The sequence below is a fragment of the Thamnophis sirtalis genome, unplaced genomic scaffold (genome assembly GCF_051295495.1).
Source record: "Thamnophis sirtalis isolate CommonGarterSnake01/CBP01778 unplaced genomic scaffold, rThaSir2_p1.2 scaffold_5, whole genome shotgun sequence".
NCBI classification, from domain to species: Eukaryota; Metazoa; Chordata; class Lepidosauria; order Squamata; family Natricidae; genus Thamnophis; species Thamnophis sirtalis.
The window spans coordinates 3473217-3487656 of NW_028261385.1; the positions used below are offsets into that span (position 1 = coordinate 3473217).

Sequence of the window (14440 nt, forward strand, 5' to 3'; positions counted from 1 at the left end):
CGCACTCTACAAGCCTCCCAAAGCTTATGCATGCCCTGTTTTTTTGCTAATTTTTGACCTCCCCGCAGCCCCAGGAACATTCTACAAGCCTCCCAAAGCCTTCGCATGCCACTATTTTGCAAAAAATGGCCCGTTTTTTGCTCGATTTTGTCCCCCCCCCCGCCGCCCCCAGGAGCACTTTGCAGGCCTCTCAAACACTCTGCATGCCCCGTTTTTCACAAAAAAAAATGAGGCCTTCAGAGGGTTTGGGAGGCCTGCAGAGTGCAAAACCTTTTTGTTTTAATTTACCTCTTCAAAATCATGGTGCGTCTTATACTCGGGTGCATCTTATAGTCTGAAAAACACTGTAAATCATGCTGAGAAAAAGAACATCAACAGGCTCAACAACCTCTAGACCTCATGCTCCAGGGAGCATCCAAGCCTCGGGGATTTACAAAAGGCCCAGAGTCTTGGGGCCAAGTGAATCTCAGCAGCTGTGGTGCTTATCTTGTTCTGCAGACCATGTTTTGCAGTGCTCAGGTGTGCCGAGGGGTTGCGTTAGTGTCTCTACCCAACACTTCCCAAGTTCTTTTTGTTTTTAAAAATACTTTTATTCATAAACATTTTCAATACAGTGTATTGTCAGGGTATACCATTTACAAAAAAAAAGAAGCACCAGAGAAAAGACAGTAATAAATACTAACACATGTACTAATAACAATAGTAATAATATAACTAAGTAATTTTAACTGACAATATTAACTTCTTTACATTTTTGTTAATTATAGAATAGAATAGAATTTTATTATTTGTATGCCGCCCTTCTCCGGGAGGACTCAGGGCGGCGAACAATTCAAGGGGGAAAAAGGGGAACATAAAAAACAAAATGCAAATAATAAAAGTAAACAACATTCGCACAACCATACATGTCGAGAGGGGAGGGAACTCATCACCCCCAGGCCTGCCGGCAAAGCCAGGTTTTGACGGCTTTTCGGAAGGCCTGGAGAGAGGTGAGGGTCCGGATCCCTGCGGGGAGTTCGTTCCAGAGGGCCGGAGCTGCCACAGAGAAGGCCCTCCCCCGGGTAATAGCCAGGTGGCATTGGCTGGTAGATGGCACCCGGAGGAGGCCAACCCTGTGAGATCTAGTGGGAGGTAATTGGCAGCAGGTGGTCTCTCAAGTACCCAGATCCTAATTATATTGACATGATTGTAGTTGTAATCTATCTTTATTTTTAATACATACGTTCATAGTCTTTCTTCCTCTAATTCATACCTCTTATCTCTAACCACTCATAAAATCTATTCCATATCAAGTAATATTCTGTGTCCTCTTTATCTTTTATTTCTAAAGTGAGTCTGTTCATTTCAGCGCAATCTAAAATATTTTGAATTACAACCTCATCTGGCAGGGTGTTCTCATTTTTCCAGTATTTGGCAAATATAATCCTTGCTGCTGTCAGTATATGCAAAACTAAACACATGGTCCCTTTATCATAACCCTCCCAACAGATATACTTCTGGTTTCAGATCTATATTCTGTTTAATTATCTTTTCCAACCAGCTACCTATTTTTTCCCAATATTTTCTTGCTTTGCTACAAGTCCACCACATATGCTAGTAAGTACTTGGGGTCTGATTGCATTGCCAGCATTTGGCAGATAAATTACTACCGTATTTTTCAGAGTATGAGACTCTCCAAAGTATAAGACGCACCTATCTTTTGGGTAGGAAAACAAGGGGGGGAAATCTGCTTCTGCCTCCCAGCAATTTGCCTCCTTGCAACAAACAGCAAACAATACAGACAATATACACTGTTTGTAGTGTTACATTTCAGACTATACTTGTACAGATGCTGTTAAAATTGATGTGGCTTTCTGGAAGTATATAAGTTCTTCTCTGCTATTTAAAAGAAGAGACAATAGCACTGGGCCTCTTCAGATCAAGCATTTATTTTAAAAAGCTTCTTCATTAAGCTGTCCAGAACAATAATAAAGCACTTAAAAAAAATAAGTCTAATAATTTGAACATTCTATAGGCATTTATAGTTATTGACTTAACCTCCTTGCAGCAAACAGCAAACAGCCTGATTAGCACAAGGGGAAAAAAATCTGCTTCTGCCTCCCAGCAATTTGCCTCCTTGCAGCAAACAGCAAGTTTCACTTTCAATTTCAACAGGGGCCTCCTGATCATCAGCTGTTTCAGGCTGCAGGGATTTCCTTAGCCTATTGCATCCTCCCCAAGCCCCATTTTCCCCCTTTGCTGCAAGGAGGTAAATTGCTGGGAGGCAGAGGCCAAAGGGTGGGGGCTGGAGGGTGGGTGGGTGGGACATTCAGGGTATAAGACGCACCCAAATTTTCACCCTCTTTTAGGGGGTGGGGAAAGGTGCGTCTTATACTCTGAAAAATAAGGTAAATTACTAAATTACTTCGTGAGTTCTGAATCAGTTTCGGGAAAGCATCTGCTTGGCTTCAGTGCCTCCGAAACTCACCAACAAAGAGACCCTGATGTGATCATTCACCTGGGGCAATTGTGCGTCGAAATTCTCGGACTCACAAGTGCAAAGGGAGATGCAGACGTCTTTTGTATCACAGGAACACCGTGGTGCGGCATGCGTGGGTGCCAAAGAATGATCCACAGGGATTTGTCTTTTGGGGGGGAAAAAAACCCCAAGCTTTAGGGAATTTTAGCAGATAAAACCCAGAACTCTTAACCGGAAGCAGTTCGAGTGAAAAGGCTGTTGTAAATCAAAAAGAAATTTTGGAGAGTCTTGGTGGACCATCCCTTAAACATGAGCCAGCCGTGTGAAGCCGCCGCCAAAAAAGCTAATACGATCCTTGGTTGTTGTATAAACAGAGGCATAGAATCAAGATCACGGGAAGTATTAGTACCACTTGACAAAACCTTAGTAAGGCTTTTAAAACCTTGAATGCTGCATCCAGTTTTGGCCACCGTACTACAAAAATGACCGTGAGACTTTGGAAAAGGTGCAGAGAAGAGCAACTAAGGCTCTTCTCTGCACTTGAAGAGTGTTCGAAGACTCTAGTTGGTCCAGAACGCAGCCGCGCGAGCGATCGTGGGTGCACCCAGGTACACCCACGTCACACCTATCCTCCGTGAGCTGCACTGGTTACCCATTAGTCTCCGGATCCGCTTCAAGGTGCTGGTTGTTACCTATAAAGCCCTTCATGGCATCGGACCTGGGTACCTGAGAGACCGCCTCCTGCCGATTACCTCTCTCAGGCCAATTAGATCGCACAGGTTGGGTCTCCTCCGGATTCCATCTGCCAGCCAATGCCGGCTGGCGACCCCCCGGGGGGAGAGCCTTCTCTGTTGCAGCTCCAGCCCTCTGGAATGACCTCCCTGTCGAGATCCGGACCCTTACTACCCTCCCGGCCTTCCACAAAGCCACCAAGTCCTGGCTGCTCCAGCAGGCCGGGGGGCTTTCGAAATATCCAGCCCCTCGGAAATTGTGACTGTTGTACATTTTTATATGTTGTCTTGTGTATTATCCCCTTCCCTTGTTTTTATTGTAAGCCACCCGGAGTCCTTCGGGAGTGGGCGGCATACAAGCTCAATAAATGAAATGAAATGAAATGATTAAAGGCCTGGAGACTAAAACATATGAAGAACGGTTGCAGGAATTGGGTTCGGTTAGTCCAGAACTGAGATGGTGAACCTATGGCACGGGTGGCACGCGGAGCCATATTTGCCGGCACGGCAGCCCCAAGCTTTCCTGAAGCCTGGGGAGGGCGAAAAACGGGACAGCCAGAATTTCGGAAACCCATCGGTTTCTGCCTTCCAGAGGGCCTCCGGGGTGGGCCAGGGGAGGCCGTTTTCGCTCTGGAGCCTGGGGAGGGCAACACCCCCCCCCCATGTGAGGGTCACCGGCCTGCATGGGGGGGGGGCTCATTCCATTGTTGGTTTGGGCACGCATGATAGCACGCGCATGGACAATTTTTGCATGCTTTTAGAAGAAGGTTAGCCATCACTGGTCTAGAGGAAAGAAGGACTGGTGGGGGGGACATGATAGCAGTCTCCCAGTATTTGAGGGGCTACCCCAAAGAAGAAGAGGGGGTAAACCTTTTCTTCAAGGCACCAGAAGGCAGGAGAAGAAGAAGCAATGGATGGAAACTAATCAAGGATCAACCTGGAATTCAGGAGAAGCTTCCTAAGAGTGAGGACAATTAACCAGTGGAACAGAAGTTGCCTCCAGGCGTTGCGGGGGCTTCCATCCCTGGAGGTTTCTAAGAAGAGACTGCACAGCCCCTTGTCTGAAATACTATAACATCTCCTGCTTCATTAGGAGGCTGGACTAGAAGACCTCCAAGGTCCCTTCCAGCTCTATTCTGATTCTGACTTGAATGAGACTCTCTGCCGCTCGAGGGCAGCCTGAAACTTCACTCCGTGCAAGTTGATTGCTATTACCTATCCCAAAGTCGGCTTGAAACATTAAATTTCAAAATTACCTTTCGAAGTCTTTGAAAGAAAGAGCAGAAGCGAGAAAAAAATGCAGTTTCTTGGTGTGGCCGAACCACATCTCCCAGTCATGGTGTTCAGGAAAAAGTAGGAACCTCCTCCTTGTTGTGGGATCCATTCTTAATTGGGCCACAAATTGATACGGTCACAGAGAAGAAGGATGTGCCTTGTTAAGGGCCGAGGTGGCGCAGTGGTTAGGATGCAGTACTGCAGGCCACTTCAGCTGACTGCTATCTGCAGTTCAGCGGTTCAAATCTCACTGGCTCAAGGTTGACCCAGCCTTCCATCCTTCCGAGGTGGGTGAAATGAGGACCCGGATTGTTGTTGGGGGCAAAATGCTGACTCTGTAAACCGCTTAGAGAGGGCTGAAAGCCCTATGAAGCGGTATATAAGTCTAACTGCTATTGCTATTGCTATTAGCAGCATCTAAATCTTTGAGACAGCTGGACTTCGGCTCCCAGAACTCCCCAGCCAGCATTGTTGCCTGGTGTATCCTTCCAATTGAAATTCACAGTGAAAATTACGGAAGTTGACCGCGCTGGCAATCCACTTAACAACTGGGGAAAAAGGCCGTAAAATGAGGCGTGACTCTTTTAACAACTTACCTTGCTTAGCCAGTGGAAATTTTGGGCTCAGTTATGGTCGTAAATCGAGGACTACCTGTTTCCTGAACCGTTAAAAGTTTTTCTTAATTTCTGGGTGTGCAGAAATTTTCTGGACAACCAAGTGCCCTCTGGTGGTGCAAGAGTGCAAATACACCTCTTAGTTAAAAAAATAAATAAATACTATACGGGTACTATCACATCATTGGTACTCTGAATTTTTGATGCTCTACCAATTGGCTCCATGAAGCCCAGAGACTCGCTCTGGTAGCCAATTGGACATTGCAGGAGGAGCGTGTTTTGGAATTTGCAGCTAGGATTACGGGATAAAACCTGAGTTGCCAATTGCACGGTTTTTACCATGCAATTTACTGTTCGGGAGTCACTTTGAGTATTTAGAGATAACAGAACAATACAGAATAACAGAATTGGATGGGACCTTGGAGGTCTTCTAGTCCAGCCCCCGGCTCAAGCAGGAAACCGTGTATACCATTTCAGATAAATGGTCATCTATAATCTCTCCAGTGATGGAGCACCCACAACTTCTGAAGGCGAGACGTTGCACTGATTAATCGTTGCACTGTCAGGAAATTCCTTCTTAGTTCTATCAGTAGGTTTTTTTTTATAAAATAATTTTTAATTTTCAAAACAAACATGGCACATAAAATCTTCTTTCTTTACATACTGTAGAAAGTGTTTCAGTTGGTTACAAAAGGCTTCCGTGCATCTCTTCCACCGTCATCAAGTATAGTTCATATTAACTCAAGTATTTTAACTCCAATGTTCATATATGTTACCATCATCATACCTCCAGTTTTATTTGACTATCATTGTTTAGACGTCCTTCATCATAAAATATACCAAAATTGAATACATAACCACATATTGGTATTTCATTTACTATTTCTAAGATCCTCCAATAGTACTGAGCCCTTATGTCCTCTTCTAGCTAAACATCCATAATATTTAGTAACAAAATTTTCCAATCCTCCTTTTCAAAGCACTGTTTACAATTTACATTCAGTTTCCTTATGTTGTATCCACACCTATATATAAATTATTTATCATCCTCCCTTCTTTATTTGACTATATCCTATATTATAACATTTTCCCCCTAATAGTCAAAACCTGACTCTATCTAATTTAGTTCTTTTTTTATTGACCTTTATATATAATCCAAAAAGTTTTCTGATCTTCCCTTCATGGGTATCATTCAATATTCATATCCAGTTATTGCTTATCATAACACTACACATTGTATACATTATTATCATTATCAGTTTTTTATTTAACTATACCTATTGTCAGTAGGTTTTGAATCATCCATTTTTATTTTTAGTTTACATTTCCAAAATGTACTTTCGCCCTTTTTTTTGGTGGTGATTTGCATTTGAAAAAAGTAATACTTCAGATCTTATGAAGTTTTACCCAACAATTGTTGCTTCTGGCAAAAAAAAATTGCATCAGCTGCAGATGATAAATTCCCCAAGGTTAAAAATAGGACTGCGCCCCATGTCTAAACCCCCATTTCTGAGGTCCGTGCAGTATTGCAATCCTTCTCTTTTTCCTCCTTCCATCCCTGAATGAAGCTTGTTTATGGAAGCATAAGCCAACAATGACACTTCTAGCGCAACATTTGGGAAATTATTCCCCCCTAGCTGTTTGTAAAAACGTGTCTTTTCTTCCTTGGTCCATTCAAGTTGTGGCTGAATTTTCAGTCGAATCTGCAGCCGTTCGTGCTTAAAATACATTTAGGGTAAATTCGAGGAAGGTTTCTTTCTATGTTAACGAAGTTCCTTTTGTAAATGTGGATTTTAATTTTTTAGGGCCCCGACAAAGGAGAAACGAAGAGTGCTTCTTTAAAGGATTTATGCCCCGAAGACAAGAGGCGCATCGCAAACTTAATTAAGGAGCTTGCAAGGTGAGGAGGATAAACGGGGTTTGATCATGGGGAAGGCAGAGAATTTCCTTTCCAGTTAGGGCTTTGTGAATTGGAGGGAATTTGTCTTTATTCAAAGTATTCTACAACATTTTGAAAGATGCCAGTGTTCTGACTGAAGCTTCCCAAGAGCATGAAGCAAACTCCTGGTCCCGAGAAAAAACCCTTTTATTAATTGACTGTGAATTCTGCTCATTCACATCCAACAAAGTCTTTCAAGGGAGGATTTACAGTCACAGACCTTATCTGGCTTGGAGAGCTGCCAGGACGATATCTGCAACACTTGGCAAGGAGTCTAGGAGAGTCACGAACCAATTAAGTGAACTAATTGTCTCCTGCAAACTCCCCTCCCCTTTTGCTCCTCTTTTATTTCCTCTGGAATGGGCCATTCATTGTCCACCGGTGGCCTTACTCCCGAGTCGACCCATGCTCTATAGCTGTTCCCTTTTCCTGGCATCTCTGCGCACGCTTACACTGGGAAGAGGCTCCAGCTGTTCTTCTGTCTGACTCTGAAGGCAGCTGATAATTGGCATACGGCTCTGCCTCCAACACAGAGCCCTCATCAGAGTCTTCGCCACACTCCAGGAATGACCCATGTTCCTTCTCAACCTTCTCACTGTCTGAATCTGTCGCCAGCTCCACTTGCTGCTGCCGGGTCACAACACACAGAGAGCTGACTAAAGGCTTTCCCCTGCTGCAAATTTATTTATTTGTTTATTTTATTTCTAATCCACATTTATTTACAAACAACTGAAGGTGCCGAACATACCTAACATTTTATTTTCCTCCCAACAACAACTCTTGTGCAGAGAGAAAATGACTGGCGCAAGGGCACCCAGCCAGCTTTCATGCATAAGATGGGACTAGAACTCTCAGTCTCCGGGTGCTTGGACCAAAGTCACCCGGCCGGCTTTCATGCTTAACGCAGGACTAGAATTCATCACCTCCTGGTGGTTGGCTGAGAATCACCAGCTGGCTTTCCTGCCTAAGGCAGGAGTAGGACTCAGCATCAGTCCTAGGCTGCAGCCACAAGAGGGATAAGCGCCTGGAAATTGTAGTCCCAGCAGTCATCCTGCACCTTGCTATCCATACGGAAAGTGCCGGTTTGGGAAGGTCAGCTTCGTAAGCCGGGTTTGGAGCATTGAAATGTATCATGCGCCAGGAGTATGATGGCCTTTGAGCCAATGGGAGACAGGCTGTTTCTTAATTTCCCTAAGAAAAACAGTTGCCTTAATTTGGGGAATGAAAACCTGCCCGACTCTCTCAAAGGCCCAATTCTCTCTTTTTTTAAAAAAAAAAAAACACAAACCTAATCACGTTTTAATCGCTGTAATCGCTGATCAAGAACTTCTTTAGCCTAACCGGGAAGTTAAACCTTGATTTTCCTCACCTTCGGGTTCTGCCTTCATCATGAAAGCTGGATGGATGGGCCAATCACCAGGAGACGGTGAGTTCTAGTCCTGCCTTAGGCATGAAGACCAACTGCCTTTGGGCTAATCACCAGGAGACGGTGAGTTCTAGTCCTGCCTTTGGCACAAAAGCCAGCTGGGTGACTTTGGGCCAATTTTCCAGGAGGCTGTGAGTTCAGGTTCTACCTTAATCACGAAAGCCTGCTGGGTGGACCAATCACCCGGAGACGGTGAGTTCTAGTCCTTCCTAAGGACGAAAACCATCTGGAAACATTTGCAAGGAAACCCCCAAGCTCGGACCCCACAGTTCAATCTTGAGCTACTATATCTTGAGTTATTATATCTTCTACCCATCTGTTTATTTATTAAGCAAATTTTACAGGACCACCCAACTCACACACAGGTTCCTTAGGGCGGCTTACCACATTAAGAATCCACAATATAAAAAACACACAAAGACACAAACACAATCCATGAGGGCAGCAGCACAACCAAATCAATTACTTGATCGCCCCCCTTGAGCAGCAGGAATCGTGAGTGGTGGGAGTCAAGGCAGAGGGGGCTTCGGGCTACTCCTCACCGAAATCCATCATCTTCTATTGGTGGCAGGTATTGGTCTGACGGTGTGTGTGTGTGTGTCAGGGTTCCAAATATCATCCACAATTAAATCAGAGTCCAAGGCAAAGTATTCCTCAAAGTTCCAATTTATCAAGAGAGCCATGTTGGCACATCTGGGAAAACCCGAATCTGAAAGCTTCCCGGTTTTCCCACCCAGTTGAAAGTTCAAGATCTTGCCCCCCCCCCCCCCAAGTCCATCACATGGTCCCATCTCCCACTGCCATGATGGCACTTCCACCCATCCAGTTCCGGTCAGGTGCAGAGCTGCAAAGGCAAAGGATGACCTTGGCTTTCTAGAAAGAATGTTGTTATGGCTGCATATCACCCAACTCCGTATAATCCCTCTCTCCCATTTTACCACCATAGAAAATGAATAGTGGAAAGTGTGGCGGGCCCGAAACCCAAAAATGAAAGGATGGCTTGCAGGTCTGACGGTGTGTGTTGTGTTGATCTTTTCAGAGTGAGCGAGGAAAAAGAGGTGACGGAGGAGCGCCTGAAAGCTGAGCAGGAGGCGTTTGAGAAGAAGATCAGGCAGATGGAGGACCAGAATGTCCTCATCGTCAAAGAGAGGGAAGATATCCTTTTTTTTTGTAAAAAAAGAAAGAAATTGGCTTCAAATGGGGAGCGGGTGGAAGTGGGGAGTTGATTGCATGGAATAAAAAAGGCAACCAGGGAGAAATAATGGCCCTAATTGGTAGCTGGGTACCTATCGCTGCCTGCTGGCGTTCAGAAGCAGTCTGGTGGGGCTACCAGCAGGGGCTGTTGGCTCCCTTTGAGTTGGAAATGCTCTCCCCCCCCAGCTGTTCCTTGGGATGTTGCTTTGCTGTGCCAAAAGAGGCTCATCCTTGCAAGGAAGAGAGCGAAAATCTGAGCATATCCGGCCTGCTTCCTCTCGGCTGTCCTGCTTCATTGCCCTCCTTGGGCTTCACTTTAGGGGAGATGCTCCCCCAGGTTATTCTGCAGCCCTTCCCCACTCTCGGGAGTTGAGGAGGGCTGGGATCTGGTGAGATAGGGCAGATTTTAGAGGTGATCAAGTGTGACCCTGAAGCCCCTTCCTTCCTTCCTTCCTTCCTTCCTTCCTTCCTTCCTTCCTTCCTTCCTTCCTCCCTCCCTCCCTCCCTCCCTCCCTCCCTCCCTCCATCTCTCCCTCCCTCCCTTTTTCTTCTTTCCTCCTTTCCCTCCCTCCATCTCTCCCTTTCTCCTTCCTTCTTTCCTCTCTCCCTTCCTTCCTCTCTCTATCTCTCCCTTCCTTCCTCTCTCTCTCTCCCTTCCTTCCTCTCTCTCTCTCTCCTTCCTTCCTCTCTCTCTCTCTCTCCCTTCCTTCCTCTCTCTCTCCCTTCCTTCCTTTCATTCTCCTCCCTCCCTCCCCTATTCTTCCACTCTCCTTCCCTCCTTTCATCTCTCCCTTCCTCCTTCCTTCCTCCCCCTCCCTCCTTACTCCTCTCCCCTCCCTCTTTCTCTCCTTCCTGCCTTCCTCCCTCCCTCTCCTTCTTTCCCCCCGCCATCTCTCCCTTTCTCCTTCCTTCCTTCCTTCCTTCCTCCCTCCCTCCCTCCCTCCCCCTCCCCTTTTCTTCCACTCCCCTTCCCTCCCCCCATCTCTCCCTTTCTCCTTCCTTTCTCCTTCCCTCCCTCCTTCCTTGCTCCTCTCCCTTTCCTCTTTCTCTCCTTCCTTCCTTCCTTCCTTCCTTCCTTCCTTCCTTCCTTCCTTCCTTCCTTCCTTCCTTCCTTCTCCTAATGGCAAATTAGAACCACCAAGTACATGGTTCTCTGGTGCAGCTGAACACATGGGGTTGAGAGTGAGGGGCTTTTATACTTACTCTTGGGGCTTTGAACTTGAGCTTCCTGTTCCTGTGCAAGAACATGTATTCTGTTGGCTGTAACCAGATGGGGCCATGTGGGGCCATGTTTGCCTGAGATAAGTTTGGTTGAAGTTTGGACTCTGATGCAATGTCCTTAGGAGATTTTGTAATGCAGTGAGCCCGGCTGCCAGATAATCCTATTATGTCCCGGAGAGTCATGTCTTAATCCCATCATCCTGGAGCTGGAGGTCTTTTGTCTTGTAGATATTGTCATGTCTGTTATCAGGTGGGGAGGAAAGGGGGGGCGCGCATTGCACACATACCTTCGGCTAGAGTCGGATCTCAGATTACTACAGCAGGCTTGGGAGGCGTGCACCTCATTGTAGAATGTGATTTATGACACAGACTGAAGGGAGGGAAGAAACAGGTGAAGTTCAGCCATAATTTAAATGAGGCTCAGACCTGACTGCAATGGGGTATTGCCAAAAGGGTGTTCCTAATAAATGTCTGGTTTTCTTTTGAAACTTGGCTCGAGGCTCATGAATTAATGAGGGCATCTTTCAGAAACCTGACAGATAGGCTGGCCCAGTCCGTCTCAATGGGCACCAAATCTGCTGTGTGCAGGGAGCTGAAGCTCTGAGTTTTTGCCTCCCTTAAGATTTCCATTTCTTTTTTAGGGGAAATACGATAGTCTGCCTTTAAAAAAAACATTTCTCAAACTCTTTCATTCTCCTGGGAGGGGGGACTTTCCCTCAACGAGAACGTGGCACACGATGGCAGGACCGCACGACTGGCTTTCCGATTTCCTTCCAACTTTCCTAGGTTTGCTTTATTTGCAGTGTGTTTGAGACACAGCCTTAAGAGGTTGGCTTCGTTCGCCATACGAACCCGTAATTTTACCCCCTTGCGATGGCTGCGTCCGCCTGACTTAAACTGAGCCAAACCCAAAACGCGCTGTGTTACTTCTGAGCCGAGGGTGTTGATCTAGGGCTGGAAGTGGGTTGTGGGTATCGGGATGAGGAAGGGAATAAACGCACATTTGCGTGCGGACGGAAGGGCTCGGTGATAAACTGGCTGAGCTGCTCGTGCGGGTTTATCTCTTAATGCTAAGGGGGGCATTTGAATGGCCAGAGGGTCATCAGCAAATGAGAATCGGCTGTTATGCAATTGTAAATGAAATATATGAAGAACATCTATGGAGCTTCTCAGTCCTCCAGGTCATGGTTGTCCCAAAGGTGGTTTTTTTCAGGATGCAACCGGACTTTCTTATTTTTTCTTTTGAAGATGTTTCGCTTCTCATCCAAGAAGCTTCTTCAGCTCTGACTGGATGGTGGGGAACGGAATGGTTTATGTTCCTTGCAGACAGCTGGTCATTTGCATCCTTTTAGAGGGTCGTTGAGGCCACTTGGAGGTTTGTCTGTATCCTCAGGGTCACCTGAGTGGTGCAAATGGTTCCTGTAGTCTGCAATTTTCTCTCTGGAAATCCATTCCTATTTCCCAGACCATTGCAAGGGTCTTCATCTCAAATTGCATAGCTAAAAGTCTGTAGAGATTCTCCCATCCCAGAAGCTTCTTCAGCTCTGACTGGATGGTGGGATTGATATGTCAGCGTTCCAAATACCATGTAGAATTAAATCAGAATCGAAGGCAAAACTATGCTTAAAGTTCCAATTTAATAAAGTAGGCATGTTGGCACATAGCTGTGGGGATCTCAACTCTGGAAGTTACATCAGAATCCCACCCAGTTAAAAGTTCATGATCTTGTCCCCACACCCACAGTCCATCACATGGTCCAATCTCCTTCTTCCACGCTGGCGTCCATGCCCAGCTTCTTCCGGTCAGGTGTGAAAGTGCAGAGACAAAGGATGACTTTAGCTTCTAGCAAAGGATGAAAAACAATACATTCCAAAATCCTACTCCTTCTATTCCCGCCTCCCATTGACTATACTTAAAGAAACAGCATAATGAAATAAGAGAAAGTGTGGCAGGCCAAAATTCTAAAAGGAATATAAATGCAGGCCTGACATGATACTCTTTGCAGACAGCTGGATGTTTGCATCCTTTTGTAGAGTCCTTGAGGCCCCTTGGAGGTTTATCTGTGTCTTCAAGTTCACCTGAGTGATGCAAACGGTTCCTGTAGTCTTCAGTCTTTGGGAAATCCGTTCATATGCCTCACCATTCCAAGGGTCTTCATCCCAAGGATGCATCCCGAGCTCTTCCCTGTAGCTTATCAGTCATCCAGATCATGGTTGTCCTTTTTTCAGGAGGCAACTGGACTTTCTGGTTATTTCTTTTGAAGATGTTTCACTTCTCATCCGAGAAGCTTCTTCAACTCTGATTGGATGGTGGGGAAGGGAAGGATTTATTCTCCTTGCATACAGCTGGTCATTTGCATCCTTTAAGAGGGTCCTTGAGGCCACTTGGAGGTTTATCTCTGTCCTCAGGGTCACCTGAGTGGTGCAATTGGTTCCTGCAGTCTGCAATATTTTTCCCTTTGGAAATCCATTCCTCCTCCCACACCCTTCAAAGGGTCTCCATCCCAAATTACATAGCTGAAGGTCTGTAGAAATTCTCCATCATTCAGGTCACGGTTGTCCCAAAGGGGCTTTTTTAAAGAGGCAACTGGATTTTCTTGTTTTGTTTTGTTTTCATTTGAAGATGTTTCACTTCTCACCCAAGAAGCTTCTTCAGCTCTGACTGGATGGTGGGGAATGGAAGGATTGATACTCCTTGCAGACAGCTGATCCTTTGCATCCTTTAAGAGGGTCGTTGAGGCCACTTGGAGGTTTATCTCTGTCCTCAGGGTCACCTGAGTGGTGCAATTGGTTCCTGCAGTCTGCAATATTTTTCCCTTTGGAAATCCATTCTTACTCCTGCCCCATTCCAAAGGTCTTCATCCCAAATTGTGTAGCTAAAAGTTTGTAGAGATTCTCCCATCCCAGAAGCTTCTTCAGCTCTGATTGGATGGTGGGGAAGGGAAGGATTTATACTCCTTCCAGACAGCTGGTCATTTGCATCCTTTGAGAGGGTCATTGAGGCCACTTGGAGGTTTGTTAGCCGCCCTGAGTCTCTGGGGAATAGGTCGGCATACAAATTGAATAAACTACTACTAACTAAACTACCTGAGTGGTGCAAATGGGTTTATACTCCTTGCAGACGTATGAAAAAAAAATTAAAAGACAAAGGACACACGTTTGAAGACAGCAAAGCCCACATTTAGGACAGGGAGGACCGCTGGTTTGAAAGAGGGGTCAAAGAGGCCACCTGTGTCCAAATTGAACAGCCCTCCCTCAACAGAAGGGGAGGGATACAACTTCATCTATCTCAAGTCTACAACACCCTCCTTTCAGCAGTTCTAAGGAGGCTCCACACCCATTTGCACCACTCAGGTGACCCTTAGATAAATCTCCAAGCGGCCTCAAGGACCCTCTAAAAGGATGCAAATGACCAGCTGCCTGCAAGGAGTATCAATCCTTCCCTTCCCCTCCATCCAGTCAGAGCTCAAGAAACTTCTTGATGGGAGAATCTCTACAGACTTTTAGCTATGCAATTTGAGATGAAGACCCTTGGAATGGTGTGGGAGTAGGAATGGATTTCTAGAGGAAAAAATTGCAGACT

The 14440-nt window shown here is 45.8% G+C and overlaps 1 protein-coding gene across 1 annotated transcript in view; it reads left to right on the forward strand.

The window, feature by feature from the left end:
• Window positions 1-14440, forward strand: part of KIAA1328 (KIAA1328 ortholog) — a 157553-nt gene that overhangs the window by 15424 nt on the left and 127689 nt on the right. Inside the window, exons 4-5 of the mRNA XM_087715254.1 lie at window positions 6884-6978; window positions 9483-9598. Coding sequence (XP_087571380.1) covers window positions 6884-6978; window positions 9483-9598 — 211 coding nt within the window. The remainder of the gene's footprint in view (window positions 1-6883; window positions 6979-9482; window positions 9599-14440) is intronic.